The sequence below is a fragment of the Denticeps clupeoides genome, unplaced genomic scaffold, assembly GCF_900700375.1.
Source record: "Denticeps clupeoides unplaced genomic scaffold, fDenClu1.1, whole genome shotgun sequence".
In the NCBI taxonomy this organism is placed as follows: domain Eukaryota; kingdom Metazoa; phylum Chordata; class Actinopteri; order Clupeiformes; family Denticipitidae; genus Denticeps; species Denticeps clupeoides.
Genome location: NW_021630102.1, coordinates 85,389 through 112,869, shown reverse-complemented (window position 1 = coordinate 112,869; position 27,481 = coordinate 85,389). Strand labels below are relative to the sequence as shown.

General features: G+C 48.2%; 3 protein-coding genes across 3 annotated transcripts; 1 reads left to right on the top strand and 2 right to left on the bottom strand.

The window, feature by feature from the left end:
* The first annotated feature begins 693 nt into the window (after positions 1-693).
* Positions 694-6,232, top strand: LOC114783571 (protein CNPPD1-like). The gene is made up of 8 exons (XM_028969072.1): positions 694-891; positions 1,045-1,147; positions 2,724-2,805; positions 2,995-3,115; positions 4,213-4,341; positions 4,439-4,500; positions 5,185-5,302; positions 5,393-6,232. Exons 1-8 carry the CDS (start codon positions 829-831, stop codon positions 5,831-5,833), a joined length of 1,119 nt encoding a protein of 372 aa, XP_028824905.1. The 5' UTR covers positions 694-828; the 3' UTR covers positions 5,834-6,232.
* Positions 6,233-6,423: 191 nt separating this feature from the next.
* On the bottom strand, positions 6,424-9,684 carry LOC114783573 (myosin light chain 3, skeletal muscle isoform). Its single transcript, XM_028969073.1, has 6 exons — positions 9,563-9,684; positions 9,450-9,477; positions 7,311-7,454; positions 7,064-7,234; positions 6,895-6,972; positions 6,424-6,797 (listed from the first exon to the last, which is right to left on the bottom strand). The coding sequence occupies exons 1-6, from the start codon at positions 9,563-9,565 to the stop codon at positions 6,769-6,771; spliced, it is 453 nt and encodes a 150-aa protein (XP_028824906.1). The 5' UTR covers positions 9,566-9,684; the 3' UTR covers positions 6,424-6,768.
* A 5,471-nt stretch (positions 9,685-15,155) lies between these two features.
* lancl1 (LanC antibiotic synthetase component C-like 1 (bacterial)) lies at positions 15,156-22,260 on the bottom strand. The gene is made up of 10 exons (XM_028969071.1): positions 22,174-22,260; positions 21,898-22,002; positions 21,666-21,783; positions 19,541-19,745; positions 19,318-19,465; positions 19,080-19,226; positions 18,617-18,799; positions 18,075-18,251; positions 16,264-16,336; positions 15,156-16,135 (listed from the first exon to the last, which is right to left on the bottom strand). The coding sequence occupies exons 2-10, from the start codon at positions 21,973-21,975 to the stop codon at positions 16,059-16,061; spliced, it is 1,206 nt and encodes a 401-aa protein (XP_028824904.1). The 5' UTR covers positions 21,976-22,002; positions 22,174-22,260; the 3' UTR covers positions 15,156-16,058.
* Positions 22,261-27,481: the final 5,221 nt, after the last annotated feature.

The window sequence follows — 27,481 nt, the reverse complement described above, 5'->3', positions numbered from 1 at the left end:
GGGCCACCGTCCACGCGCTCCACATCAGCCCCAGCACGATGTTCCTCATTGGCTTTATGTTCGATTACTACAGTCATTACGTTCTTCTCCTTGGGCTCATCCAACGTTGGTTCCAGCTGAGCCTCCTCCTGTCTCTCCTGCTGCACTTCCATTAGCAGTAAACGTGTCTCCTGGTTCTGCTTTTCCAGTGACGTCGTCAATACTGAAGCTTTTTGTTTCAGTTCCTACAATTCCGTCTTCATGATTTCTAGATCGTTTTCCTTCACTTTCCTTTTCCTAAAGAAACGTGAGTACACTTTCCTAAACCACCCAGAAACTGTGCCCGCTTTGTGACCATGTCCTGTACTTTTTCTTCCTTTCATTCTTTATTCCTGTGAAGAAATGTATATGAAGACTCCACTGAAATTAGATGATTGATGCCTAAATAGATGAGTGGCAAGAAGTACGTCACTCGTTCCTGATTGGTCGGAAACTACCCTCTGCCAGATCGTTATTTACGTTACGTACATTAACACCTGCTTCAGGTATAACACACGTTTGTTTGTGTTATAATTTACCGTCATCTAAATTATATTTAACTCGCGGATAGAAATAGGTGATGGAGTTTGACGAACGGTCAACCAATCAGGATCTGAGAGAGGGTGGTATCTGGCCAATCAAGGACGAGTGGGCGGGACTGTGCGTCTAGTTGGGGCGGAGCTCGGCTCGGCTCGGCTCGGCTCTCCTCGTACCGAGAGCGGGTTGAGGTGAGCGGTTCCGGACGCTCCGTGGTGCCGGGCGGCGTGTTCTTGTCGCTTCTCGTGTACATGTGGCGTTTCTTCGCTCAGGATGGATTTCGGCGAATTGTTTGACGAGCGGACGTTTCCGTTTTCGGACTTCCAGGAGTTCACGGTAGGTCTCCCGCGTTAGGGGGAAATCGAGGCCGGGGATGCGGCGGGCCTTGTTTTTCGGCCTACTGAGTTGAACCCAGAGTCGGTTTAAATAGTGAATGGGCCGGAATGAGCGCGCTAGATACCCCGGTTAAAGCTCCGGTCTCCCTCGCAGTTCCTCCCCGGACACCAGCGGCTGTCTGACCGCGTCAGGAAGCGCCTGTACTACGGGCTGGAGCAGGACGGCGCGCTGGACGCGCTCTCATGCCCGGTAACAGGTGAGCTGGAGCCGCGCCGGCCGTACACGGTCCTCAACAGGTTCTGCATGGAGGTACACTTCAAATTCCAATTTATTGGTCACACACGCAGACCAACACGGTATGATATGCAGTGAAATGCTTTAGCGACTGTTGCAGACCACAGTATTGCAAATATTGCAAGTATACAACGATTACCAGTATGCAAATATTGCAAACATAACCAAATATTACACTTTTATGTCTTTAATATAAATCATAAAATATGCAACTGCAATGTATAAAGTGGAAAGAATTGTGCAAGAGTTTATTAAAAAAAAAAATGTGTAAAAATTCTGGGGGGGGGGGGGGGGGGGGTTGAGTCCAGGGTGATTGAATGTGGAAGTGAGAGTGGATCGCTGGTTAAAGTTGGCTAGAGATGGCCAGATTCGAGTGTGCCAGCACTAAAGACGGCCCTGTCCAGCAGTGCCGACATAAAGCGGCCAAAGAAACGGCAGAAGACGGTGAATAAAGCGGATCGTGTGAGCAGGCGCCTGTCAGAAGGGACTCGAGGGACCGTCTGCAAAGTGACAATAATTTAAAAAAAAAAAATGCTCAATAGCTCAACTCCTACACAGCCCAGGGCAACAAAGACCCCGTTATGATCCTCCTAGGATTTCTTTATTGTAAGTATGTTTTTTTAAAGGAAAGTGTGATGCCACCAAATTCACGCCGCGCATCTAAAGTCTCTTTTATCACGCTACATCCCTTAGTTTTGGGAAATGTGCTTCCGTTTATTTTTAATGGGGAGAAACATCAGTGGCTTTGCGCGTGTTAACGGTGTTGCCACCAAATTCAAATCACGAACGCTTTATAAGTGCCAAGATATAGATTTATTTCCCAAGTGTGTGTTGTGAAGGTATTGATTTTAAAAATTATTTTAAAATAACCCGGGGCAAATTTCCTAAATTCTCCCTGGACCATAAGGATGCCCTAAGTGTATATGTGAATTTGGTGGCATCATGCTTGATTAGTGCAAAGCTGTTAATATATATTTTTTTCTCCCTTAAAAATGACTAAAAAAATTAACAAGCACATTTCTCAAAACTAAGAAGTGACCACAGGCATATAAAAATCAGCAAAGTGCAGGGATCTTGGTTTTATTGGGAAATTAGACTGCGTAGAAGTTGAGTTATTGAGCATTACGTTCACTTGTGTGTGTTGGTTTGCCGGTCTCGAGCTCGCTGTCCGTGTCCCCGCTATTGGATGGCGCTGCCTTCTGTGCTGGCACGACGTTTCATCCGGAACTTTCTCCGTCACGTAGCTCCCACAAACCACACATTTGTGTTCACATCTCTGCTCCTGGAGTGCATTACCGGGTGTAGATCGGTCATATTGTTCCGGTGTTGCAGTGGACTCGGAGGAACGTTGTTCCACATTTTCTGTGTACATATGCACCAAATAAAACCCCCTAGTACAATTCCACCTCGATTTCCATCTGTAGATATGGACAGAGTTAAATGAGGTGTGTGTGTGTGTGTGTGTGTGTGTGTGTGTGTGAGCTGCAGTTCAGGTGTAGTGCTTGTCCCTCACCTCTTCCCATCACTTGTCACTCAAGATATTGCTGTGGAGCTTCTGCAGAAGTCCGCGCCCAGTCCGATCCGCAAACTTCACAAGAAATATGCTGCACACGTTGCCAGGTGAGCGTCGTCGCTTCGTTACGATTCTGTTTCCGACTTCTGAGTTCAGAAAGCCACCGCCCTTTATTCATGTTGACTTGTCCACGATAAGAAGCTTTTTATTGTCATTGTACGATAACCAGGTAAGCGACCGGCACAACAAAATAACATTTTATTTTTCCCCGTTATGTCCACCCTCCGTCTCACCAGGGAGGCCTGCATCTCACCCTGCGCCATGATGTTGGCTCTCGTCTACATCGAAAGACTCCGGCACAGAAATCCTGAATACTTGCAGCAGATCTCGTCCTCAGACCTCTTCCTCATATCCATGGTCGTTTACGCTCTTTCTAGTTCAAATGTACATTTACATCTCTGCCATTTACCCGATGCCCTTGTCCAGAGCACCTTACAGACTGGAACAGTCCCCCTGCAGACGCTCGGGGACATGATGATAGACCTGGGATTTATATTAATAACGTGAACCGTATTAACGTATCGTGACGAGAATACGCTCGGGGACACGGTGATAGAAAGCGGGGTTAGAACCTGGGATTTATATTAATAACGTGAACAGTATTAACGTATCGTGACGAGAATACGCTCGGGGACACGATGATAGAAAGCGGGGTTAGAACCTGGGATTTATATTAATAACGTGAACAGTATTAACGTATCGTGACGAGAATACGCTCGGGGACACGGTGATAGAAAGCGGGGTTAGAACCTGGGATTTATATTAATAACGTGAACAGTATTAACGTATCGTGATGAGAATACGCTCGGGGACACGGTGATAGAAAGCGGGGTTAGAACCTGGGATTTATATTAAAAACGTGAACAGTATTAACGTATCGTGACGAGAATACGCTCGGGGACACGGTGATAGAAAGCGGGGTTAGAACCTGGGATTTATATTAATAACGTGAACAGTATTAACGTATCGTGACGAGAATACGCTCGGGGACACGGTGATAGAAAGCGGGGTTAGAACCTGGGATTTATATTAATAACGTGAACAGTATTAACGTATCGTGACGAGAATACGCTCGGGGACACGATGATAGAAAGCGGGGTTAGAACCTGGGATTTATATTAATAACGTGAACCGTATTAACGTATCGTGACGAGAATACGCTCGGGGACACGGTGATAGAAAGCGGGGTTAGAACCTGGGATTTATATTAATAACGTGAACAGTATTAACGTATCGTGATGAGAATACGCTCGGGGACACGGTGATAGAAAGCGGGGTTAGAACCTGGGATTTATATTAAAAACGTGAACAGTATTAACGTATCGTGACGAGAATACGCTCGGGGACACGGTGATAGAAAGCGGGGTTAGAACCTGGGATTTATATTAATAACGTGAACAGTATTAACGTATCGTGACTAGTTTATAATGAAGGGGATTATTGCTCCTGTGTAGATGGTGGCCAGTAAGTACCTGTATGATGAAGGCGAGGAAGAAGAAGTTTTCAATGACGAATGGGGAGCTGCTGGAAAGCTGGATGTGCAGACGGTCAACGTGCTGGAAATGAACTTCTTGAACGCTATCGTAAGTCGTGAGAAATACTCGTAAGTATTTGTGAATGTGTAAATGAAGTAATGTGAAGGCGTTCCCGACATGAGTCCCCGTTCCTTCCGTGCCGCAGGAGTGGAGTCTCTTCACCGAGCCCAGCGAGTTCTTCAACATACTGAGTCGTCTGGAGACCAGGTTGGTGGCAGCTTCCACTGTTCTTCATGGGATGAACGTATGTTCTCTCACAACGAGAAGGTCTCATAAATACTGAGAGTTCAACGCATGTCTTTAATACTTCAAAAAGTTGGTTTATTTCTTTACGGCGAAACTTCATCAGAACAGGGTTCCTTCGGTCATTATAAACCTGGAAAAAACATGGAAGAGACTTTTTCCAGGTTTTGAGAAGTTTTTTTGGAATACGAAGTAAATAAATAAAGTTCTGGAAAAGGCATTGAAATCTGAACACGTTACGAAGTTCCTGTTTGCGAGAAACGTTTAGCTAGCGCAGCTCTATAGTATCTCCGCTGGCTTTACGGACTGGACCACGTCACGTTCCTTCCTTATTCCAGCACCCACGTGTCTCCTTAAAAAAAAAAAAAAAAAAAGTTTTAGAGAACATATGGCCATGACAATGTGTGTGTGGGGACGGGACCTTCATCAAGGGGACCTCAGTGGCACCTCGGTGGTTAAGGGTCCGTTTTCTTTACCCGCTAGGCCACCACTGCCTAAAATATCCGATCTTGTCACATCTTTCTGTCCAATTCCAGTAAATTTCAGTAGTTACAGGGACAGTCCCCCTGGAGACACTCCGGGTGTCCTGCTCTGGTTTGTAGGCGAGTTGAAATGTTGTCTCATGATGATGGAACTCTGCATCTCCAGGATAGCGGAGCGCCAGGGCTTGAAGCGCGGCTGGTTCACCTACACGGACCTGTGTGTTCTGCTGGAGCAGTCGTCATGGCGACAGGCCCTGACCGCCATCTACCTTCACTTCGCCAAGGTACGAGAGCGTGAATGAGAAGGGGGTGGTGGATGATGATGATGATGATGGTGGTCACCTGTCCTGTAATTGTCACATTTCCTCCTGCAGGTGGCCTGCATGGTAGGGCTGCTCTACCTGACTGGTGTGGCGGGTCTGATCGCCACATCTGCAGTGCTGCAGCAGCTCAGCCACGCCCCTCAAGCCCTAGGCCAGTCTGAGGCTCCTCGGACCCCCGTCGTACCCCCGCCAGTTCCCCTGCACGACTGCTGCGTTCGCGGGAACGACAGCCGGGACCGCCGCCCTCCGGCCTCTTCCACCGCCTCCGCTCCGTCTCCAGCCGCGGCGCTCTACGTCTGGGACGCCGTCCTTTCCGCTCTGCTCCCACCGCCGCCCAAGATGGAGAAGCACGCGCCCGGCTCCGCCCACAACCGCTCGCTCGCGCACTGCCACAAAGCGGGAATCCTGGACGCCTGGCTGACCTCGCCGGACGTGGGCGGAGTCGCGTCCCTCAGGGGGGCGGCGCTGCCCACGCTCCTCATGCCAGGCTAGGGACACCGAGGGTCACAGGTCAACGAATCCACGACGAAGACGATGTCCCTCCTCCCAGCGCTGAGGAGATCAGGCGCCGGGGATGATGCAGTAGGCGTCTAGAACTAGTGGGCGTGGCTTTTATTTTTGCTTTGAAACTGAGTTGTATTGAAATATAGCACTTTATATCCCCTAAACGTTCTTCTTCACGCGCGTAACATGATGCGATTGGGTGGTGTTTTATTTTGTTTTATGAAATATGCGTGGTTTAGTTTTCCAGCGCGGCCCATCAGATGGTGGACCTTCAGGTCACCATCCTTACCTGCTTTCTTACTGGTCAGTCATGGCTTCTTCTCGCAGGACCACGTCGGGGTGCGCGACGTTGTACAGAGTGTGTAATAAAGAAGTGGTTTCCAGTTGGAGGTGTTTGGTCGTGATGGACAGCGAGAAGATCTTACATTTACAGCATTTACCAGACGCCCTTATCCAGAGCGACTTACAGTCAGTAGTTACAGGGACAGTCCCCCCCCGGAGACACTCAGGGTTAAGTGTCCGGCTTCTACCACTCAGAGCATTCGTGCGTTTTAATGAAAATGAACGGAACGGGAGTGAATTTGGAAGAGTTTTTATTGTGGCGAGAGTGAGGAGGAGGTGGCCGCTGGCCGCCAGGTGCCTCGAGCACAGCTGGCCGGTGGTTTGGTGAGACGGGGAGACCCCCACTTGATGAGTGGCCGTCCCTCGCTCCCCCGTTTCCCACCGGACCGTGGAACGTCGCCCGGGGGGACAGCAGAGGAGAAACTTTCAGGGGGAAAAAAGGAATCCAAAAAAAAAAAAAAAAAAGAATGTGGTGACATCACATAGTCCTTTTTGTTCCATTGTTGGTCTTGGAAACTGTTGGATGTCCTGACACCAGGGGGTCTGCAGACGTTTTTGACCACTCCCACGGGGCGGAGCTCTTACACAGACAGGATGTGCTTGACGAAGGCTGTAGGAGGCAGGGACACATGAGAAAGAAGGAGGCAGGGACACATGAGAAGACGCCTAAAAATAAACGCTAGCAGGAGGAGAGGACAAGCACGTACACTCGTAGTTGACGCTGCCGTTTTCGTCCTCCTGTCCTGTCATGAGAGCGTCGATCTCGGGCTCCGACATCTTCTCGCCTGCCGACAGAAACACAGAGAGCCCCCGTCAGCCGGGAGAGTCTGGTCCACGGGACGTGCAGGACGTGCAGCGCGGGGACGAGAGACGTACCCAGTGTGGACAGGACGATGCGCAGCTCGGCGCCCATCACCGTGCCGTTGCCCTCTTTGTCGAAGACGCGCAGGCCCTCAACGTAGTCGTCCACGGTTCCCTTGGGCATGGCGTCCACCTCCTTCAGCATGGGCAGGAAGGCGTCAAAGTCGATTCTCTTGTTGGCCATGTCTGCGGGGACAGAACCCGCGTTAGGAACCCGCAGAACGGGGCCGGGACGAGCACAGCGCGCCCGGCGTCTCCTCACCGTCCGCGTTGGGGTCTCCCAGGATCTTCTTCACGGCCTTGTTGGTGGGGTTCTGGCCCAGGGCGCGCATGATGTCCGCCACCTGGTTGAAGGCCACCTTGCTGTCACCGACTCGGTCAAACAGGCCGAAGGCCTCTTTGAAGTCTGGGAGGAAGGAGGGGGACAATGAAAAGCACCTGCTGGACAGGAAAGTCCAGGAGATCTCCTCCACTTTCCCCGCCTAATGCAGGCGACAGCTGTGTACACGCGGCACGTAGGGGGCGCCGTGTAGCGCCAGGCTATTTCTACGGGGAAAGTGAAAGGGATCCGACGACCAATTAATGGCCTCCGGGCGGCAGCTGCCACGGCAACCGATATGGCTGCACTCCCCGCCATATAAGGAGCAGGGCCGCGCCTCACCAGCGCCCAAGATAAACCGGGGAATGCTGAGCCCACTATAATCTGTAATCCACACCTGACGGGACGTCCTGGACGTTAACCTGCAGCAGACGACCCTACAAACCAGCCCGACCCGACCCGGGCCTGGAGGAGGACAAGCGCTTCATACATACTTCACCATCCGGGCTGGTCTACTACACAATATTACATATGAGCCATTATTAACCTGCGCTGTATAATATATAACACAATACTACATATAAACCATTATAAACTGCTCTATATAATACACCATATTACATATGAGCCATTATTAACCTGCGCTGTATAATATATAACACAATACTACATATAAACCATTATAAACTGCTCTATATAATACACCATATTACATATGAGCCATTATTAACCTGCGCTGTATAATATATAACACAATACTACATATAAACCATTATAAACTGCTCTATATAATACACCATATTACATATGAGCCATTATTGACCTGCGCTACATAATATATAACACAATACTACATATAAACAATTATAAACTGCGCTATATAATATATAACACAAGACTACATATAAACAATTATAAACTGCTCTATATAATATATAACGCAATTCAGGCTCGTCTAATACACAATTTTACATATGAGCCATTATTAACCTGCGCTATATAATATATAACACAATACTACATATAAACAATTATAAACTGCGCTATATAATATATAACGCAATTCAGGCTCGTCTAATACACCATATTACATATGAGCCATTATTGACCTGTGCTACATAATTTATAACATAATTTAGGCTCGTCTAAAACACAATATTACGTATAAACCATTATTAATCTGCGCTATATAATACATAACACAATCCAGGCTCGTCTACTGCACAATATTGCATATAAACCAATATTAACCTGCACCATATAATATATAACACAATCCATTACATATAAACCATTATTAACCTGCGCCATATAATATATAACACTATCTGGGCTCTTTTACTGCACAATATTACATAAAAACCATTATAAACCTGCGCCATATAATATATAATGCATTCTGGGCTCTTTTACTGCACAATATTACATATATATTATATTCCACAGATAAATAATGGTTTATAACAGATTCTGGGCTGTTTTACTGCATAACTCTTATAACACGTTATTTATCTCTGCAATATATCATATAACCCAATCTGGGTTATTTTACTGCACAATATTACATATATATTATATTCCACAGATAAATAATGGTTTATAACAGATTCTGGGCTGTTTTACTGCATAACTCTTATAACACGTTATTTATCTCTGCAATATATCATATAACCCAATCTGGGTTATTTTACTGCACAATATTACATATATATTATATTCCACAGATAAACAACGGTTTATAACAGATTCCGGACTGTGTTAGTGCACAACTCATATAACACGTTATCTGTGGAATACAATATTTAACAGATTATGAACGATTTTACTGTGCAATAGAATTGTTTTACTTTGATTGGAGTTATTGGGATGATTCTTATTCCGGATTTGGAATAACGGTGCTACTAATGAGAACTTGTAGAGGACGTGTGAGTGGAGAAGATCTCCCTGCCAGGTGCTAAACCCCCCTGGACAGCTGAGGACCAGGATCAGACCCTCAAACCCCAGCTGTTCACAGAAATGCTCCTCGTTTTACTCCAGCAGCTTCTGAATGGGTGTGTGGGGTGAGATGGTGTCCAGACTTACCCTCGATCTGGTCAGCTGAGAACTCGGCCTGTCAATCACAGCAGACACATTGATTAGGCTTTGACATTCCCTGTCTGATCGACAGGAATCGAATCGTTCCCAGCAGTACGCACCATGATGATGATGAGGAGGAGGAGGAGGATGAGGAGGCGAGCAGCAGCAGGAGAGACGAGTCCCAGGAGAGGTGGTCCTGAGCCGCGCGCGCGACCCTTCTTATTTAACGGCCGCGTGTGACGTCACGGCGCGGATCAGGTGACGCGCCGCAGGTCCTTTAACTTTCTTAGGGCAACAGACGCGCCGCGTCTCCTCTACAAGGGCTTCTGGGTAAATTTAGAAACGCGCGTCGCGCGTCTTTTCGCTTTTAATGCGTCGCGCTGCGGCGCATGGGCGTTTTAAAACCGTGGAACAGTGAAAAGGCTGAGAATCGGACCTACTGTTCATAAAGGGCTGCAGTAAGGCCGCAGGCCAGGCCCAGCCCCCCCATTAATAATCATAATCATCATCATAATAGCGCTGATGATGAAATATGTCGTCAGGTTGATGGCGGAGCTCTCCGTGGTGCTGATGGAAAAAATTCCCGAATTCCACAACGTCCTCTGTCAGAGATGAACAGGATTCAGATTTTAATATTAATAAACACAAAAACGAAAAGAGTCGATAAGGAAAAACAATTATAAGACAACAGCAACACGTTGGTGCAGGATTAGTGATTGGTTGTATGATTTGTAGTTAGTTGCAGTGTTAGTAATTGTAGTATTAGTCGCAGGATTGGTAGTTGATGGCTTAATTTTACTAGTAGTGTGTGGTTAGTAGCATAATGTATAGTTGTAGCATTAGTGATTAATAGCGGGATTGGTAGTTGATGGCGTGATGTGTAGTTGTAGTGGTTGAGGGATTAGTAGTTGATGGCGTGATGTGTAGTTGTAACATTAGTGATTAATAGTGGGATTGGTAGTTGATGGCGTGATGTGTAGTTGTAGTGGTTGAGGGATTAGTAGTTGATGGCGTGATGTGTAGTTGTAACATTAGTGATTAATAGTGGGATTGGTAGTTGATGGCGTAATGTGTAGTTGTAGTGGTTAGTTGCGGGATTGGTAGTTTATGGCGTGATGTGTAGTTGTAGTGATTAATAGCGGGATTGGTAGTTGATGGCGTGATGTGAAGTTGTGGTTAGTTGCGGGATTGGTAGTTGATGGCGTGATGTGTAGTTGTAGTGGTTAGTTGTGGGATTGGTAGTTGATGGTGTGATGTGTAGTTGTAACATTAGTGATTAATAGCGGGATTGGTAGTTGATGGCGTGATGTGTAGTTGTAGTGGTTAGTTGTGGGATTGGTAGTTGATGGTGTGATGTGTAGTTGTAACATTAGTGATTAATAGCGGGATTGGTAGTTGATGGCGTAATGTGTAGTTGTAGTGGTTAGTTGCGGGATTGGTAGTTGATGGTGTGATGTGTAGTTGTAACATTAGTGATTAATAGCGGGATTGGTAGTTGATGGCGTGATGTGTAGTTGTAGTGGTTAGTTGTGGGATTGGTAGTTGATGGCGTGATGTGTAGTTGTAGTGGTTAGTTGAGGGATTGGTAGTTGATGGCGTGATGTGTAGTTGTAGCATTAGTGATTAATAGCGGGATTGGTAGTTGATGCCGTGATGTAGTTGTAGCATTAGTGATTAATAGTGGGATTGGTAGTTGATGGCGTAATGTGTAGTTGTAGTGGTTGAGGGATTAGTAGTTGATGGCGTGATGTGTAGTTGTAACATTAGTGATTAATAGTGGGATTGGTAGTTGATGGCGTAATGTGTAGTTGTAGTGGTTAGTTGCGGGATTGGTAGTTTATGGCGTGATGTGTAGTTGTAGTGATTAATATCGGGATTGGTAGTTGATGGCGTGATGTGTAGTTGTGGTTAGTTGCGGGATTGGTAGTTGATGGCGTGATGTGTAGTTGTAGTGGTTAGTTGTGGGATTGGTAGTTGATGGTGTGATGTGTAGTTGTAACATTAGTGATTAATAGCGGGATTGGTAGTTGATGGCGTGATGTGTAGTTGTAGTGGTTAGTTGTGGGATTGGTAGTTGATGGTGTGATGTGTAGTTGTAACATTAGTGATTAATAGCGGGATTGGTAGTTGATGGCGTAATGTGTAGTTGTAGTGGTTAGTTGCGGGATTGGTAGTTGATGGTGTGATGTGTAGTTGTAACATTAGTGATTAATAGCGGGATTGGTAGTTGATGGCGTGATGTGTAGTTGTAGTGGTTAGTTGTGGGATTGGTAGTTGATGGCGTGATGTGTAGTTGTAGTGGTTAGTTGAGGGATTGGTAGTTGATGGCGTGATGTGTAGTTGTAGCATTAGTGATTAATAGCGGGATTGGTAGTTGATGCCGTGATGTAGTTGTAGCATTAGTGATTAATAGTGGGATTGGTAGTTGATGGCGTAATGTGTAGTTGTAGTGGTTAGTTGCGGGATTGGTAGTTTATGGCGTGATGTGTAGTTGTAGTGGTTAGTTGTGGGATTGGTAGTTGATGGCGTGATGTGTAGTTGTAGCATTAGTGATTAATAGTGGGATTGGTAGTTGATGGCATAATGTGTAGTTGTAGTGGTTAGTTGTGGGATTGGTAGTTGATGGCATGATGTGTAGTTGTAGTGGTTAGTTGTGGGATTGGTAGTTGATGGCATGATGTGTAGTTGTAGCATTAGTGATTAATAGCGGGATTGGTAGTTTATGCCGTGATGTGTACTTGGGGACAGTGGTGGCCTAGCGGTTAACGAAGCGGCCCCGTAATCAGAAGGTTGCTGGTTTGAATCCCGATCTGCCATGGTGCCATTGAGGTCCCCTTGATGAAGGTCCGTGCTTGCTGGGTGCCTGTCATGGTGCCCAATGCATGGTTAAATGCATATGGCACGTTTCTTCGTGTTAAAGTTTAAAGTGAAGTGATTGTCACTTGCGTTACACAGCAGCACAGCAAACAGTGCACACAGTGAAATGTGTCCTCTGCATTTAACCATCACCCTTGGTGAGCAGTGGGCAGCCATGACAGGGTCCCGGGGGGCAACCTTCTGATTACGGGGCCGCTTCCTTAACCGCTAGGCCACCACTGCCCCTGTGTGTGTGTGCTGCGCTGCAGTGTCTCACAATGACAATCACTTCACTTTACTTTAAAGTTGTAGCATTAGTGATTAATAGTGGGATTGGTACTTGATAGTATTAGTGGTATTAGTGATTTGTAGCAGTAGTGGTTAGTTGCAAAATTGTAGTTTTGTAGGCGTGATTTGAAGTTGTAGTACTACTGGTTACTAGCAGGATTGGTAGGTGATGGCATGATTTGTAGATGTAGTAGTAGTGGTTACTAGCAGGATTGGCCGTGGGATTGGTAGGTTATGGTGTGATTTGAAGATGTAGTAGTAGTGGTTAGTAGCAGGATCGGTAGGTGATGGCATGATTTGAAGACGCAGTAGTAGTGGTTAGTAGTAGGATTGGTAGGTGATGGCATGATTTGAACCTGTAGTAGTAGTGGTTAGTAGCAGGATTGGTAGGTGATGGCAGGATTTGAACCTGTAGTAGTAGTGGTTAGTAGCAGGATTGGTAGGTGATGGCATGAAGATGTAGTAGTAGTGGTTAGTCGTGTGATTGGTAGGTGATGGTGTGATTTGAAGATGTAGTAGTAGTGGTAAGTAGCGGGACTGGTAGGTGATGGCATGATTTGAAGATGTAGAGGTAGTGGTTAGTCGTGTGATTGGTAGGTGATGGTGTGATTTGAAGATGTAGTAGTAGTGGTAAGTAGCGGGATTGGTAGGTGATGGCATGAAGATGTAGTAGTAGTGGTTAGTCGTGTGATTGGTAGGTGATGGTGTGATTTGAAGATGTAGTAGTAGTGGTAAGTAGCGGGATTGGTAGGTGATGGCATGATTTGAAGATGTAGAGGTAGTGGTTAGTCGTGTGATTGGTAGGTGATGGTGTGATTTGAAGATGTAGTAGTAGTGTTAAGTAGCGGGATTGGTAGGTGATGGCATGATTTGAAGATGTAGAGGTAGTGGTTAGTCGTGTGATTGGTAGGTGATGGCATGATTTGAAGATGTAGTAGTAGTGGTTAGTCGTGTGATTGGTAGGTGATGGTGTGATTTGAAGATGTAGTAGTAGTGGTTAGTCGTGTGATTGGTAGGTGATGGTGTGATTTGAAGATGTAGTAGCAGTGGTAAGTAGCGGGATTGGTAGGTGATGGCATGATTTGAAGATGTAGTAGTAGTGGTTAGTCGTGTGATTGGTAGGTGATGGTGTGATTTGAAGATGTAGTAGCAGTGGTAAGTAGCGGGATTGGTAGGTGATGGCATGAAGATGTAGTAGTGGTTAGTCGTGTGATTGGTAGGTGATGGTGTGATTTGAATATGTAGTAGCAGTGGTTAGTAGTAGGATTGGTAGGTGATGGCATGATTTGAAGACGTAGTAGTAGTGGTTAGTAGCAGGATTGGTAGGTGATGGCAGGATTTGAACCTGTAGTAGTAGTGGTTAGTAGCGGGATTGGTAGGTGATGGCATGAAGATGTAGTAGTAGTGGTTAGTCGTGTGATTGGTAGGTGATGGTGTGATTTGAAGATGTAGTAGCAGTGGTAAGTAGCGGGATTGGTAGGTGATGGCATGATTTGAAGATGTAGTAGTAGTGGTTAGTAGTAGGATTGGTAGTCCATGGCGTGATTCGTAGTTACATGTTTCGCAGTGAGAAGGAACAAAGCAGGAGTCGTAGACGTGGTGACCTTTGTAGGACTAGAGGAGCAGCACGGCTGCTGAAGAACTCTGGGTCGTATTGTGTTCTGCTGGCTTTGGTCCCAGCCCCTGGTGTTGAGAAGTGACCCAGGAGAACAAGGGCTGCTTCCTGCCTCCAGCAGAAGAGGGTGGAAGAAATGCTGGTAGTACCACGCCCCAGGAGCAGATGAGCTCTATATTTAGGGACTCTCTTGTGGAGTGTAGAGTTTCTCTGGAGAAATCTTGGTGGCCAGTAGCTCAAGACATTCTACGACACCCCTGTCCCCGTGCCAGCCTGGACTCATAGACACGTGACCTGTAGAAGAAGTTTGCCCTTCTGATAAAGTTGTGCCCTTTCAGCCATGGAGGGAACAGCAGATTTTAAAGCAAAAGGAACTGAAATATCTGAACCCATCATTTAGGGGAAACTCAATGCTGCCGTCTGAAACTCAATTTAAATTTCAAACCACCTTTAAACTGGAATTCTTCAAAAAGCACCGTCTCCAGATCATTATCTCAACAGATGGATTTGATTGATATTCTAATGACCTGAGATAACGGAATACAGACTAGGAAAAACGAGAAGTTCTATCTAAATCACTACTGCTTGCCTTTCACAGCTGCCCACACATTCCAGGCTGTGCTGTGCATCACAATAACTTCCCTTTTTCATCGTTGTCAGTTCAAGACCCCGCCCCTTCCTCTAATTCTTCTCACCTGTAGGCTAAATGAACAGGGTGCAAGAGGAAAAATGTGATATAATGTACTATATTATTGTGACTATTACATCTACTTTAATACTTAGCTCATTTACACATGATGAAGTTCCTAAGACTTAATTTTAGAAATGAGGAGCTTAACCTCCAAACTGAGGGACGCTCTGGCGCCACACAGTGTAGAGGCCTGGAACTACAGGACCGTCCATCAAAGGATAAGAAGGTGCAGAATGTGTGGAGGTGAGGCAGAAGGCGGACGCGTAGAAAATACGTTCTTTATTATGAGATGATGAAGATGTAAGAAATAAAGGGTGTACAACGCTGTACCTGTAGCGAGTGACGTACAGTTCAAATGTTTCCGCTTATTTACACTCACCTTCTCACTCCTTTTTTAAATTTTTTTTAGAAAAAAGGCTGTGTAACGTTACACAAAACACTACAACAGTATAACAAAAATATATATATAGGCATGCGTAATGCAAAAAAAAAAAAAAAAAAAAAAATGAAGCATAAGAGTGAGAGACATCAATGTACACTATTGAACAAATTCCACTCAGTCCAGGTTACTGCAGGCCCAGGAGCGCTGCATGATTATTATTAATAATAATAATAATAATAATAATAAGAAGAAGAATAATAATACGCACATGAAAGAGAAGCAGCATACATGTAGAAAAACGGGCAGAACATCGGGTACAGAAACTCCATTTGGTTCGCTTCATCACTACTGACGTGACACTAATGAGACATTTCCATCCACCAATCACGTCTCACGACACCTAACACACAGGAAGTGCTCTTTTTAAGGCCATCAATGCTAGTGGGCTTGGACACACTTGAAGCATGCAAACTCACGCATGAAACATGAAGATTCCCACTTTTCTAGCTTCTAGCTATCTAACTGAGCCAGGGTCTCCAGTATGGATCCACTGGAGCCACACAATGATATGTTACGAGCCTATGGCTCTTATGTAATAATTATAATAATAATAATAATAACAAAAACAACCCATTAGATCTAAGATGACATGTGATGTGAGTATGAAAAATTGGTGAAGTTTTTGAACGTTGTGAGCTCCCATGGACAAGCAGAGAGACACGTGAAAGAAAGTTCCAGAACAAATTCAGCATCGTCACCGACGTGGCGGCACTCAGGCCACCTTTACACTTCAAACGCTGGGAACTTTGACCTCATGGGCTGCAGCAGATCGGCCAGGAAGTAGATGGTGCCGGCCATGCCTGGGTCCAGGAAACAGGAGAAAAGGTTAAAGTTCAAGCACCATAACTACTGGACATCAGTATGAAAGTCTAAAATAGCGGGAATCGTAATCAAACTAATTAGCTGGGCAAAATCTCCCTTTACTTACCTTCAAAGAGAGAGAAAGGCGTGTCAGGGGTCCGGCAGCCATGTTTGCCGTAGTTCATGCACCAGTCTGCAAACTAACGGGGCAAAAAAAACTAATGAAATTAAGAAGCTCCATCATTACAGAACTCACAATTATTCAGAGTATTAAGCATCAAAATCACGGTATATTATATATATATTAATGGTTCCAGGTGGGGTGCAGTTGGACCTGGTTCTGCAGGGTCTTTAAAGGGTCCCTTGACATGATCACCTGCGGGTTCTCCCAAAGCTATTAGACTGGCATTATTAGCAGCCTCTGTTCAGGTGTTGTCCAGCCTTTGAGCAGAAGGGAGATCTGACTTGTTTGAAATCGGCGATAGCGAACGGTCCGTCAGGGCGCACAACCTGCAGATCGCTAACAACTCCTGCACATCAGCGCTGGGTGGAATGTTCACCCCGATAATAAAACCTGAGGTTTTGCATCCAACAGTCACAAACTCCGCCAGCGATGAACAGCAGCTGGAGACGAACCCCGAGTTCTAGCACCATTGCGTGTAGATGTAGATGGCAGGATAATGAAGCCGGAAGAGTTTTTTCCCCGACTGTAGACACGGATATCGTCTTTTCCGGTGTGCTGAAGGTCGCTGCCAGCTACTGTCTTGGAAGTTTTAAATAGTTTATATGGGATTTTATTTAGTGTTTTTTTTTTTTTTTTTAAATCATGTTTGTCTTAGCTTGTTTTATGAACGGATATTTAATATATATTTTTCTGTCTGTACTGCACTTTGGATCCTAGGATTGAATGTTAAAGTAAACTTAAAATAAATTAAGTTGGACGGTCGATCTATGGTGGCCAGAAATGGCGAGAGGTGTAGAGAGTGGAAAAAGTGAAGTGATTGTCATTGTGAAACACTGTAGCACAGCACAGTGTGACACAACGAAATGAGTCCTCTGCATTTAACCCATCACCCTTAGTGAGCAGTGGGCAGCCATGACAGGCGCCCGGGGAGCAGTGCGTCTTCTGATTACGGGGCCACTTCCTTAACCGCTAGGCCACCGCTGCCCCATTTGTCCATTCTGCTTCACCGTTAAGAGAGCGGAAGCTCAGATGGTTGGATCTGGAAGGGGATTCTGGAAAAACATTGTGGTTGGTGAATGGTGTTGTTGGCGCCACTTCCGCAAATGCCCACTCACTTCTATTGGCCGCCCTCCTCCTCATTAGCATTTAAAGCTACAGACGGTGAAACGGCGCCTCCTGGGAAATCTCATTGTGGGACTGGATCAAAGTGGCTGTAATTCTCCACCAAGAGACTTCAGATACAGAATTAGGGGACCAACAAGACTGATATAAAAGCGGAAAAATAATCACGTCACGGGACCCTTTATACCAGATGTGGTAAGTTATGATTGTATAATGGAAGTAGTTCATTTAGAGCTTCTGTCTGAATATTGCTTCATGTCATAATATTTCAGCTCAAATGAAGTTGGAAAATGTATTAATAGTATGGAAATAAAGTAAGTGATATAAAGAGTACCTGACCGGCTCGGCCCAGTGTGCCCTCTGAGGAGCTTCTAAACTGAAGCAGCCCACCAACGGTCCATTTGAAGGAGAAGTGAATGCCCTTTAGCAGATTCCGATGTATTCATAATTTCCCATTTTCAGACTGGACTGCGGCCAAAGGCTTTTGCAGAGCAGGTATAGATGCAGAACGCCGCTTCAGAAAATGCTAATGTAATTCTTATGGATGCATAAGCTGGACTGGACGGCGGCCAGTGGGGCTCATTTGGAAAGTCCAGCATAGAGCTCATTTGCATGGAGTAAGAATGTCTCACCATGCAGGCTCGGTACAGGTGCCTGGCCTCTCGGGTCACCTTGTAGAGAGCCAGGAACCCATAGGCGTTGCCAGCGGCCCCGTGGCAGAGGCCGTAGCCCTTCTTCAGCAGACCCCGCTGCCAGAGCACCTCCCCGCTCTGCAGGGCGTCCTCCAGGTACTGCTTCACCCCGAACACCTGCAGGCCGCAGAGATCCAGAGACACACGCGTTACAACATGGACCACTCTTCTTAAAGTCTCGTAAAACATCACGCTCGAGCATTAAAGCAAGTAATAGGTGATACACAGCACACTGTGCACACAGTGAAATGTGTCCTCTGCATTTAACCCATCACCCTGAGTGAGCAGTGTGTGGGGACGGTGCTTTGCTCATTATTACAGCTCAAACATCTTTTAAAAGCAACATTTTCAGAGCCTCTTGTTCTGCTTCGGCCCGGTAATCACCGCGAATTTACAGACCCAGGTTCTGTTCTGGCACCGCCCTCTTTCGAACCATTTCAATCCGGACTAAGATGAGAGACTGGGGACGGGCGTGGCTTCACCTTGTAGGCCTGCAGCAGCATGTAGATGACCCCGGGCGAGCCGTGGCACCAGTGTACCAGCAGGTCGCGCTCGTCCCCGACACACGGCGGGTAGTTGCCGGACGGGAACTTCAGCTGGCAGACGAAGTCCACGCTGGGCTTGACCAGCGACTGGACCCGGTCCTGGCCCGCCACGAAGCCCGGCTGCACGGAGACACCAAGAGCACGTGTTTCGGTTGCCTTCAGTTCAATAAATATCGATACAGACTAAATTCACACAAGTTATTTATAACTGATCACCTTCATAATCAGCAGATAAAAAATGATTAGCTATTTCATCTCAGTTAACACCCATCTGTCCCTCAAAAGTGCTGATTTTCCCCAAGCAGCCATAACAACCACCACTCACAGGTGACCTGAAGAAGCATTTATCATCAGAAATATTCATTATTGATTATTGATATCCAACATTGATGAGACGGACCTGCATGAGGAAGTAATAAATGCCAGCCAGGCCGTGGGCCGCGCCCACGTACTGCTCCTGGTACCACTCGTACATCAGGGGACTCTGGTCCTGGGTCCGGTTCCTCTTCGCCAAGCTCTCACCCGAGGCCAGAGCGGCGTCGCAGATCTGAGACGAAACACACACACCCGCCCGCCCAGGTCAGACGGGCGCCTGACGTGGCACCGCGGGTGGCACCGCGTCACGGCCGGCGCGTCACCTGCTGGATGTACTGGATGGGGATCTTCTCCTGGCCGAACTGCTGGTTGATGAAGACGAGGGAGTAGAGGAAGCCCGCGCGGCCGTACAGCAGCTCGTCGGGGAGGCTGCCCACGCCCTTCACCACGCTCTGGTGCAGCTGCAGCAGCCTGCGGAGCCGATCGCACGGCAGCATGTAGGCGGGGCGGGGCGGGGCCAGTGTAAAAAGGGGGAGGAGCTCTGACCTGTTGATGCACTCGTCGGCCTCCTGGACGCGCTGCAGGCGGTGGTAGACCACGGCGGCGATGGCCAGCGGGCCCGCGTCGCCACACAGGAAGGTGACCCAGCGGCCGGTCAGGCTCAGGCTGCGGCTCACGTACTCCAGCGCCCTCTGCAGGTAGGAGGACTCGCCGAACACGCCGTGCAGGTGGAGGTAGAGCAGGGCGATGCCTAGAGCAGCAAACCGCAGTTTAGCTCTTACACAGACAGGAAGGCGAAGGGAGGTCGGGGCTATTCAAATCTGGCCCTCGGGTGCACGTCCAGGCCTGTTTCTCGACAATCGCCGACTGGCCAGATTATCCACACGTGTGACTCACGGGGAAAACGGCAGAACTCAGGCAGCGAGGACCATGATGTGAATAACCTCACTGTAGCACATGTGACCTGTGTGTGCAAATTGGGAGAAGCAAGAGTTAATAGCACGCATCACACCACGTCCACAACCACAGACTAACAGGCAGCAGCGGCGGGGCGGTAACGCACGAGGGACGTCCTGGCCTCCAACCGGCCCGTCACATTTACATAGCACAGGGTGGTAGAGGCCTAGCGGGTAACACACTCGCCTGTGAACCAGAAGACCCAGGTTCAAACCCCACTTACTACCATCGTGTCCCTGAGCAAGACACTTAACCCTGAGTGTCTCCAGGGGGGGGACTGTCCCTGTAACTACTGACTATGAACCAGAAGACCCAGGTTCAAACCCCACTTACTAGCGTTGTGTCCCAGAGCAGGACACTTAACCCTGAGTGTCTCCAGGGGGGGACTGTCCCTGTAACTACTGACTGTAAATCCCTCTGGATAAGGGCGTCTGGTAAATGCTGTAAATGTAAACATAGACCTATTATTCAGGACCGGTGGACTACAGATCCCACAATGCAGTGCGCACGTCCTACGCAATGAGTTCACACGGCGCTTTGGTGACTTTGAAGCACAAGAGCTGCTTCACAACCCATTTTCTGTTGCCGCGGAAACCGCTCCGGGACAGATTCAGCTGCAATTTGGCATGGCAACTGAAGCACTGCACTGTGGGATCTGTAGTTTGTCATCTGCGCTTCACCTCGCTGGGCCGTAATAATAGATCGTTGTGAAGCGGTCTCGCAGGATGTGGCCCGCACGGTGAGTTTGACGTCCCTGATTTAAAGGCCCCGCCCCACTGATGCTGGTCTGCCAGTGTAATGCAGAAGTGACCTTGAAAAGGGGACGGTGTGACCCGCATACCAGAATTAGAACCGCTGCTGCAACGCGTTTTAAAATTACACTTGTGTGTTGGAAGTAAGACCAGAGATGCTCACAAGCAGAACAAATTTAATTAGAACTTCAGCAAGTACCAGGTTGAAATCCCACTTACTACCATCGTGTTCCTGAGCAAGACACTTAACCCTGAGTGTCTCCAGGGGGGGACTGTCCCTACTGATTGTAAGTCGCTCTGGATAAGGATTATTTATCTTTACATGGTCAAAGTGAAACACACCCAGTGGGCAGCAGCGTGTGGAAACGGGACCTTGATCAAGGGGACCTCAGAGGCGCCTTGGCGGTTCGGGACTCCAACCTGCAACCTTCCGATTGCGGGGTCCGCCTCCTTACCCGCTAGGCACCATCGTTCTTGCTGGCAGTAATACATCGTCCTATGAATCTGGTACACCTTGTTATGCACCAACCACATCCCACTTCTCAGTTTAGCTCTTCCGACAGATAGTCCTGTCTGGGGACAGCGGTGGCCTCGCGGTTAAGGAAGCGGCCCCGTAACCAGAAGGCTGCCGGTTCGAATCCCCAACAACCAAGGTGCCACTGAGGTCCCCTTGATGAAGGTCCCGTCCCCACACACTGCTCCCCGGGCGCCTGTCAAAGTTTAAAGTGAAGTGATTGTCACATGTGATACACAGCAGCACAGCACACGGTGCACACAGTGAAGTTCATCCTCTGTATTTAACCCTGAGTGATGGTTAAGGGGGCGGGATTCGAACCGGCAACCTTCTGATTACGGGCCGCTTCCTTAACCGCTAGGCCACCACTGCTCACCAAGGGTGATCTGCGCTGCAGTGTCTCACAATGACGATCACGTCACTTCATAACAACCGTGAATTGGCTCACCTGCCCAGCCCGTGTAGCCGGTACAGTCTCTGGGGTCCGCAGACTTCAGGCCCTTCTCCATGGCGGTCAGGAGGTCGTTAATCTTATTAGTGATGCGGCCGGCGAAGGACGGGGTCAGCTGTGGAGGTCAGAGGTCACACGCTTTACAACCCGCTGTTGCTCAGGATGTTAATGACACTGAAGCGGCCTGCTGCGGGCCGCCATGGCGCCTCTCCCCCGGCCAGGTACTCACGTTGCCCTGCGGGTCGAACAGGTTCTGCGTCCCGTCGTAGTCCTTGTACGGGTTCTTCAGGGCGCGCTGGTCCGGCATCCTGCTGCGGAGCTTCCTGGAGACTCGCTGGGGGAAAGAAGGGCAGAGACACAGGCTGAGACGGAGCAGGGCCCGGCCGGGACGCGGGCGGCGGCCCTCCACCCATGACCGCACGCCGCCGGGCGGCCGCCGGGGGAGGGCTGCCCCGCCGCACCGGCACCGAGCCGCCCGCGTCGGCGGGACGGACGGACAACGTACCGAGATTAATAGCGACCTGCCGCACTGTTGATCAGTTTCTTCGGGGGAAACGCAGACGGCGGAGCCGCGGGGCGGAGACGCCGGTCGCGCCACCTGGCGGACGGGAGTAACTCCGTCTCACCGCGGATCGAGATGAGGCTTTATTAGTCCGGTACTAGATAAAAAGAAATAAATAGCATAGAGAATATGCCAACTGAATAATATAAACTAATAAAACAGATGACGAGAGTATAAAATATCTGTGTGTGTGAATTTATATATATATAATTTAATTTGTCACATACACAGTCATACACGCTATAATATACAGTGAAATGCTTTTGCGACCTCAGTATTGCAAATATTGCAAGTAAACAATGAACCAATATGCAAATATTGCAAACATGACCAAATATTATGTCTTTACCTAAAACATAAATTATGTGTCACAGGTAGGGTGAAGGTGTGCAAATAGGTAAGGTAAAAAGAGTTAAAAATGAAATTAGTAGTTTGTGTAAGGATTTCTGTCCAGAAGGGATTGAGAGTGAAAGTGCTGGGTTATTGGAGTTCTATGAAGTGTTGTTATTGTTGATATTGTTGAGCTATATATCAACAATAACATATAACAACAACATATATATAACAGATGTATTGTGTATATCTGTATACATAGGATATATGTACAGAGATAAGTGTACAGAGTGTATAGACATGGTGTAAAAATTGTAAACAGCTGTGTGTTCTGGGTAGATAAACGTGTATACGATTATTCAGAGTCGACTGAATGTTTTATGTCAAAGACATAAAAGTGTAATATTTGGTTATGTTTGCAATATTTGCATATTGGTTCATTGTTTACTTGCAATATTTGCAATACTGTCTATTGCAGTTGCTAAAACATTAAACTGCATATCATACTTTGTATGAGACAAATAAAGTTTGAATTTGAATCAGAAAATCACAGAAGGAAATTGCTGAATCTGACTGTTGACAGATTGAAGGTTTTTATTTGTCACGTGCAGAGTTATAGCAGAACAACACACAGCGAGTTGCATCCCAACTTGGGCCCAACACAACTCGCAACTCGTAACCCGGCTGCGGTGACGGTGTCAGGGAAGTAGTAGGACTGGAGTCCAGGGTAGGAGTTTAAAAAGGATGAAATGTCCTGGATCTTGACATCTACAAGCAGGAAGAACCCTTCCTCGGTTCTTACAGTCCGATGCAGTCTGGATGCTCCGAACAGGACGGATTCAACGACTGACGTGTAGATCGGACTCGTCCAGTTGTCTCATCCTCTACTGGCCTTTTTCTGAGGATGGCAGAGATGTTGCTCTGCCAATGGTGCTACCCAAGGGTTCTCCACAGTCGACGGAAGCCTGTTGAATACGGTGACGGGTGTCTCCTGAAGTCACCCTGAGCCATGGTCTCGTCTGTGTTCACAAGACGGCACAGGTCCAGCAGACGTTCTGCAAGGTTCTGCAGATGGGCAGATCTAAAGAGGAAGGTGTTGAGCTGCCGTGTGAAGGTGCTCAGTGACTGAGCTGGAAGTTCATTCCACCACCGAGGGGCCAAGACGGAGAAGAGTCTAGATGAGCGTCTTCCTTTTACCTTCAGAGATGGAGGGACCAGGCGAGCAGTACCGGAGGCTTGTATAAAAACGTGTGTCCACGTAAGGAACCCGTGACTTGTTCTCATTACATATTCAGCACCACACGTCCCCGTGAGGGACAGAAGAAGCCCCCTTTGTTTGCCGTGCTTCATCAGGGATTGACATTTTCCAGAGGTGTCGTTCCGCGGTTAATGAACCGCACGCTCGGCGACAGTCTGATGACTAAGTGCTTCCGTCCTTCTCCCCACATGTCACATTAATCCCGCGGTGAAGTGACTGAGCTCCGGCTTATCTGCTGACGCCACTTCAGGTCCAAGAGATCAGGCGAGGCGGAGAGCAGAGCTCCACCGCAGGATTAGCGATTGTCATGGTGACGCCTTCACATTGGTTAGAACGCTGAAGAGCCGAGACATGTTGCTGCCATGGAGATGCTGGCGTCCGTGGAAAACAAGTTAAACTCCCTGCAGATCTTCAGGTCTCATCTTTTACACGGCCCTTGCGCTTCCTGAACCCAGAAGATGAACTTTGGTGATATCTTCTCCTGGAAGGGTCAGGGCGAGAAGGTCCAGCACAGACCCCCATTACTCCACATGCAGTCGCTCTCTCCCCCAAAAGCAGGAGAACTTTGGTTTGCGTGGAAGAATTTTCGGGAGCAAGTTCATGCTGAAGAGGATTACAACCTCGTACACACACAGTTTCAGGTCATGACATCACGACAGAGACTGTGGCATCAAGTGACACGGGGCCAGTGGTGGCCTAGCGGTTAAGGAAGCAGCCCTGTAATCAGAAGGTTGCCGGTTCGAATCCCGACCCTCCAAGGTGCCACCAAGGTTCCACTGAGCAAAGCATCGTCCCCACACACTGCTCCCCGGGCGCCTGTCATGGTGCCCACTGCTCACCAAGGGTGATGGTTAAATACAGAGGACACGTTTCACTGTGTGCACCGTGTACTGTGCTGCTGTGTATCACAAGTGACTTTATCATTTAAATCGTTTCCAGATTCCATGAAATAATATAGTATAAAACCATACATCAAACCATGAAGAAGCAGCATTTAATGTCACCCATACGCTGTTTTTTTATTGTAGCTGCAATTTAAACTTTAAAAACTCACACACACACACACACACACACACACACACACACACACGCAACCTGCATGCACGCTGCCCACCTCTCCGGCTTCGCTTCAGCCCACGCAAACACTGCCCGGCTGAACTGTGCCGCGGCGCCGGGCTGCCTGGCCTTCACACACCTTTCATCTCCAGCGCTTCTTAAGAAAAGTCCCACACATCCACACACCCCCCGAGTCCCCCAAAGTGGACTTATTGACTTGGCAACTCTTTCATGCCTCTTTCTCCACCACTTCCTCTCCTGCAGTTAGCCGAGCTTCAGAGCCGCTGAGGGCCGCTTGATGTTCCGGAAAATTCGAGTTACATTTCACTTGTGCGGCGAGACGCGTCACCGGCATCCGGAGAACATCGTGACTCGCCTCTAAAGGACGCTGATGCGGTGAAAATGCGCAGAATCGTCAGGAGTAACATGCTCTGTGATGAGACGCACCGAACCCTGATAATCGCGTGTAAGAAATGCCAGTTTCCTGCGGTAAGATAAAAGGGCGTGGCATTGGACTCGCCGCCAAACGTTCCAACCTTGCAGGATCTGAGCCAATCACCTGCGTCGTAGACCCCAACAAATCAACCCGATGGAGTTTTAATACAAATCATGGACTCACAAGTGATTCCGTATTCGGTGAGGGATGAGTTGGAACCCTGGACAAGCCTATCTGGACTGAGGTCCACAATTTAATGCCGCATAACATTTCCAGCATTTACCAGACACCCTTATCCAGAGCGACTTACAGTCAGTAGTTACAGGGACAGTCCCCCCCTGGAGACACTCAGGGTTCAGTGTCCTGCTCAGGGACACGATGGTAGTAAGTGGGGTTTGAACCTGGGTCTTCTGGTTCATAGTTGAGTGTGTTACCCGCTAGGCTACTACCAGCCACAGCACAACTGCTGCTGGTGGCCAAACGATGAGGCTGGTCGCTGAAAGCGACGTGATTGGCATTGTGAAACTCTGCAGCACATCACACGGTGTCACGGTGAAATGTGTCCTCTGTATTTAACCATGGCAAGCAGTGTGGGGACCCACTTCCACTTCCTCACTGCTAGGCCACCGTCCACCCATCATGGGACTCCTCCTTCTCTGGAGATTGAGTCCACGCCGGGTCACCGTGAAGAAGCCTGCGGGCTCAGATATGGGGTCACGATGGCCTACAGCACGCTAATTATAGAGACGTGACGTGAGATGGGAGAACGGGACCCGCTGACCCCACCGGATCCTTTTTTTGGGTTGTTTACGGCGTCGTCCTGCAGGAAACTGGACCCGGACAGCCGCCCTCTATAAATAGAGGAAGCGGGGAAACGGACACCGGGGAGCGAACTTTGACCTCTGCGGGGATGGGATGGGAGAACTTGAACATCGGAGGCCTGTATATGGTGTCGGCTGAATGGTTCCATGGTTTTACGCGCTGCCTTCAGGAACAGAGGAACCGTGGAGAAACTGTCTCTGTCTCTGTGTCTCTGTCTCTGTGTAGAAGTTCCACGGGCAGAAAATCTCGAGAAGATGATGTGGGAACAGGCAGAATGCACAGCCTCGTAAATGACCTTCTGGTTCTGGTCGCCGATCTTCTCAGGAAGCCCTCAACCTTCTCCTCCTAGCGACTGCGGAATTGAGTTATGAAAATTTGATTGTGCTTTGAATATGAGAAAGGTGGCCGTGGCCAGGCCTGGTGAGAATAATCAGGCGGGGGCCCCGCTTCCACTTGTTGGTGATTACAGCGCGCCGCTGACGGCGTGGAGGTGGGGGTTCTCCGGGAGGAACAATGCTCTTCTCCCTCCTGCCAACTGTCTGTATAATTACCGAGGCGGCGAGGAACAATGGCGGAATGCGGGGAGTAATTGCGGAGGTATAATCCCTGCCTCTCTGCACTCGAGAAAGTTTTAATATCTGAGCAGAGGCAGAGATGAATATTAAACGCCAAGTGCGCCTCTTTCCCAGAGTGGAGATTAAACGAGAAGTTCCGGCTTCTTCTGTCCATCATTGTGCCATAAACACCCCAAAAACATGAAAACATGTGAAAGTCAGCAGCACAGCACACGGTGACACGGTGAAACGTGTCCTCTGCATTTAACCATCGCCCTTGGTGAGCAGTGGACAGCCATGACAGGCACCCGGGGACCAGTGTGGGTTTGGACCTCGGTAGCACCTTGGTGGGTCGGGATTCGAACCGGCAACCTTCTGATTACGGGGCCCTAAACTGCGGGAAGGAGGAGCACACCGGATTTAACCCCAAGAATAATACGGTTCCTCCTGAAGTGAGCATGAAGAAGCCTGCTCTCGCGGTGCAGGACACGCCTCTGACCTCTAGGTGGCACTGTTGCCACGGCGACGCCTCTGCTCTCCTCCGGCGCTCTGACTCACAAAGTTTAGTCTGAGCACCTGTGAAATTATGTAATCCCTGGCGCTCCCGCGCAGAACCGTGTCCCCCACCGACCCGTCCCGTCTGTCCATAAACACAAGAAAAGACCCAAACAGGCGCGGTGCCGCCGCCGCGGCCTTCTTTTAATGGTGCGGGCCTGCGGCCTCATGGGACAATTCGCCGACGTTCCATCGTTACCACAGACTACCGTCTGGAGGGTTCCGGAAGCGTAGAAA

Excerpts from the sequence above, each read along its gene's own strand:
- LOC114783571 (XM_028969072.1), top strand. The coding sequence starts at position 829 with ATGGATTTCGGCGAATTGTTTGACGAGCGGACGTTTCCGTTTTCGGAC. Across the intron at positions 4,501-5,184 it reads CTGAGTCGTCTGGAGACCAG|GATAGCGGAGCGCCAGGGCT; the intron begins GTTGGTGGCAGC and ends CTGCATCTCCAG. Across the intron at positions 5,303-5,392 it reads TCTACCTTCACTTCGCCAAG|GTGGCCTGCATGGTAGGGCT; the intron begins GTACGAGAGCGT and ends TTCCTCCTGCAG.
- LOC114783573 (XM_028969073.1), bottom strand. Across the intron at positions 7,235-7,310 it reads GGGAGACCCCAACGCGGACG|ACATGGCCAACAAGAGAATC; the intron begins GTGAGGAGACGC and ends CTGTCCCCGCAG. Across the intron at positions 6,798-6,894 it reads CGGCAGCGTCAACTACGAGT|CCTTCGTCAAGCACATCCTG; the intron begins GTACGTGCTTGT and ends TGCCTCCTACAG.
- lancl1 (XM_028969071.1), bottom strand. The coding sequence starts at position 21,975 with ATGCCGGACCAGCGCGCCCTGAAGAACCCGTACAAGGACTACGACGGG. Across the intron at positions 18,800-19,079 it reads TTTATTACTTCCTCATGCAG|CCGGGCTTCGTGGCGGGCCA; the intron begins GTCCGTCTCATC and ends GTCTCCGTGCAG. Across the intron at positions 16,136-16,263 it reads GCCTTTCTCTCTCTTTGAAG|GCATGGCCGGCACCATCTAC; the intron begins GTAAGTAAAGGG and ends TCCTGGACCCAG.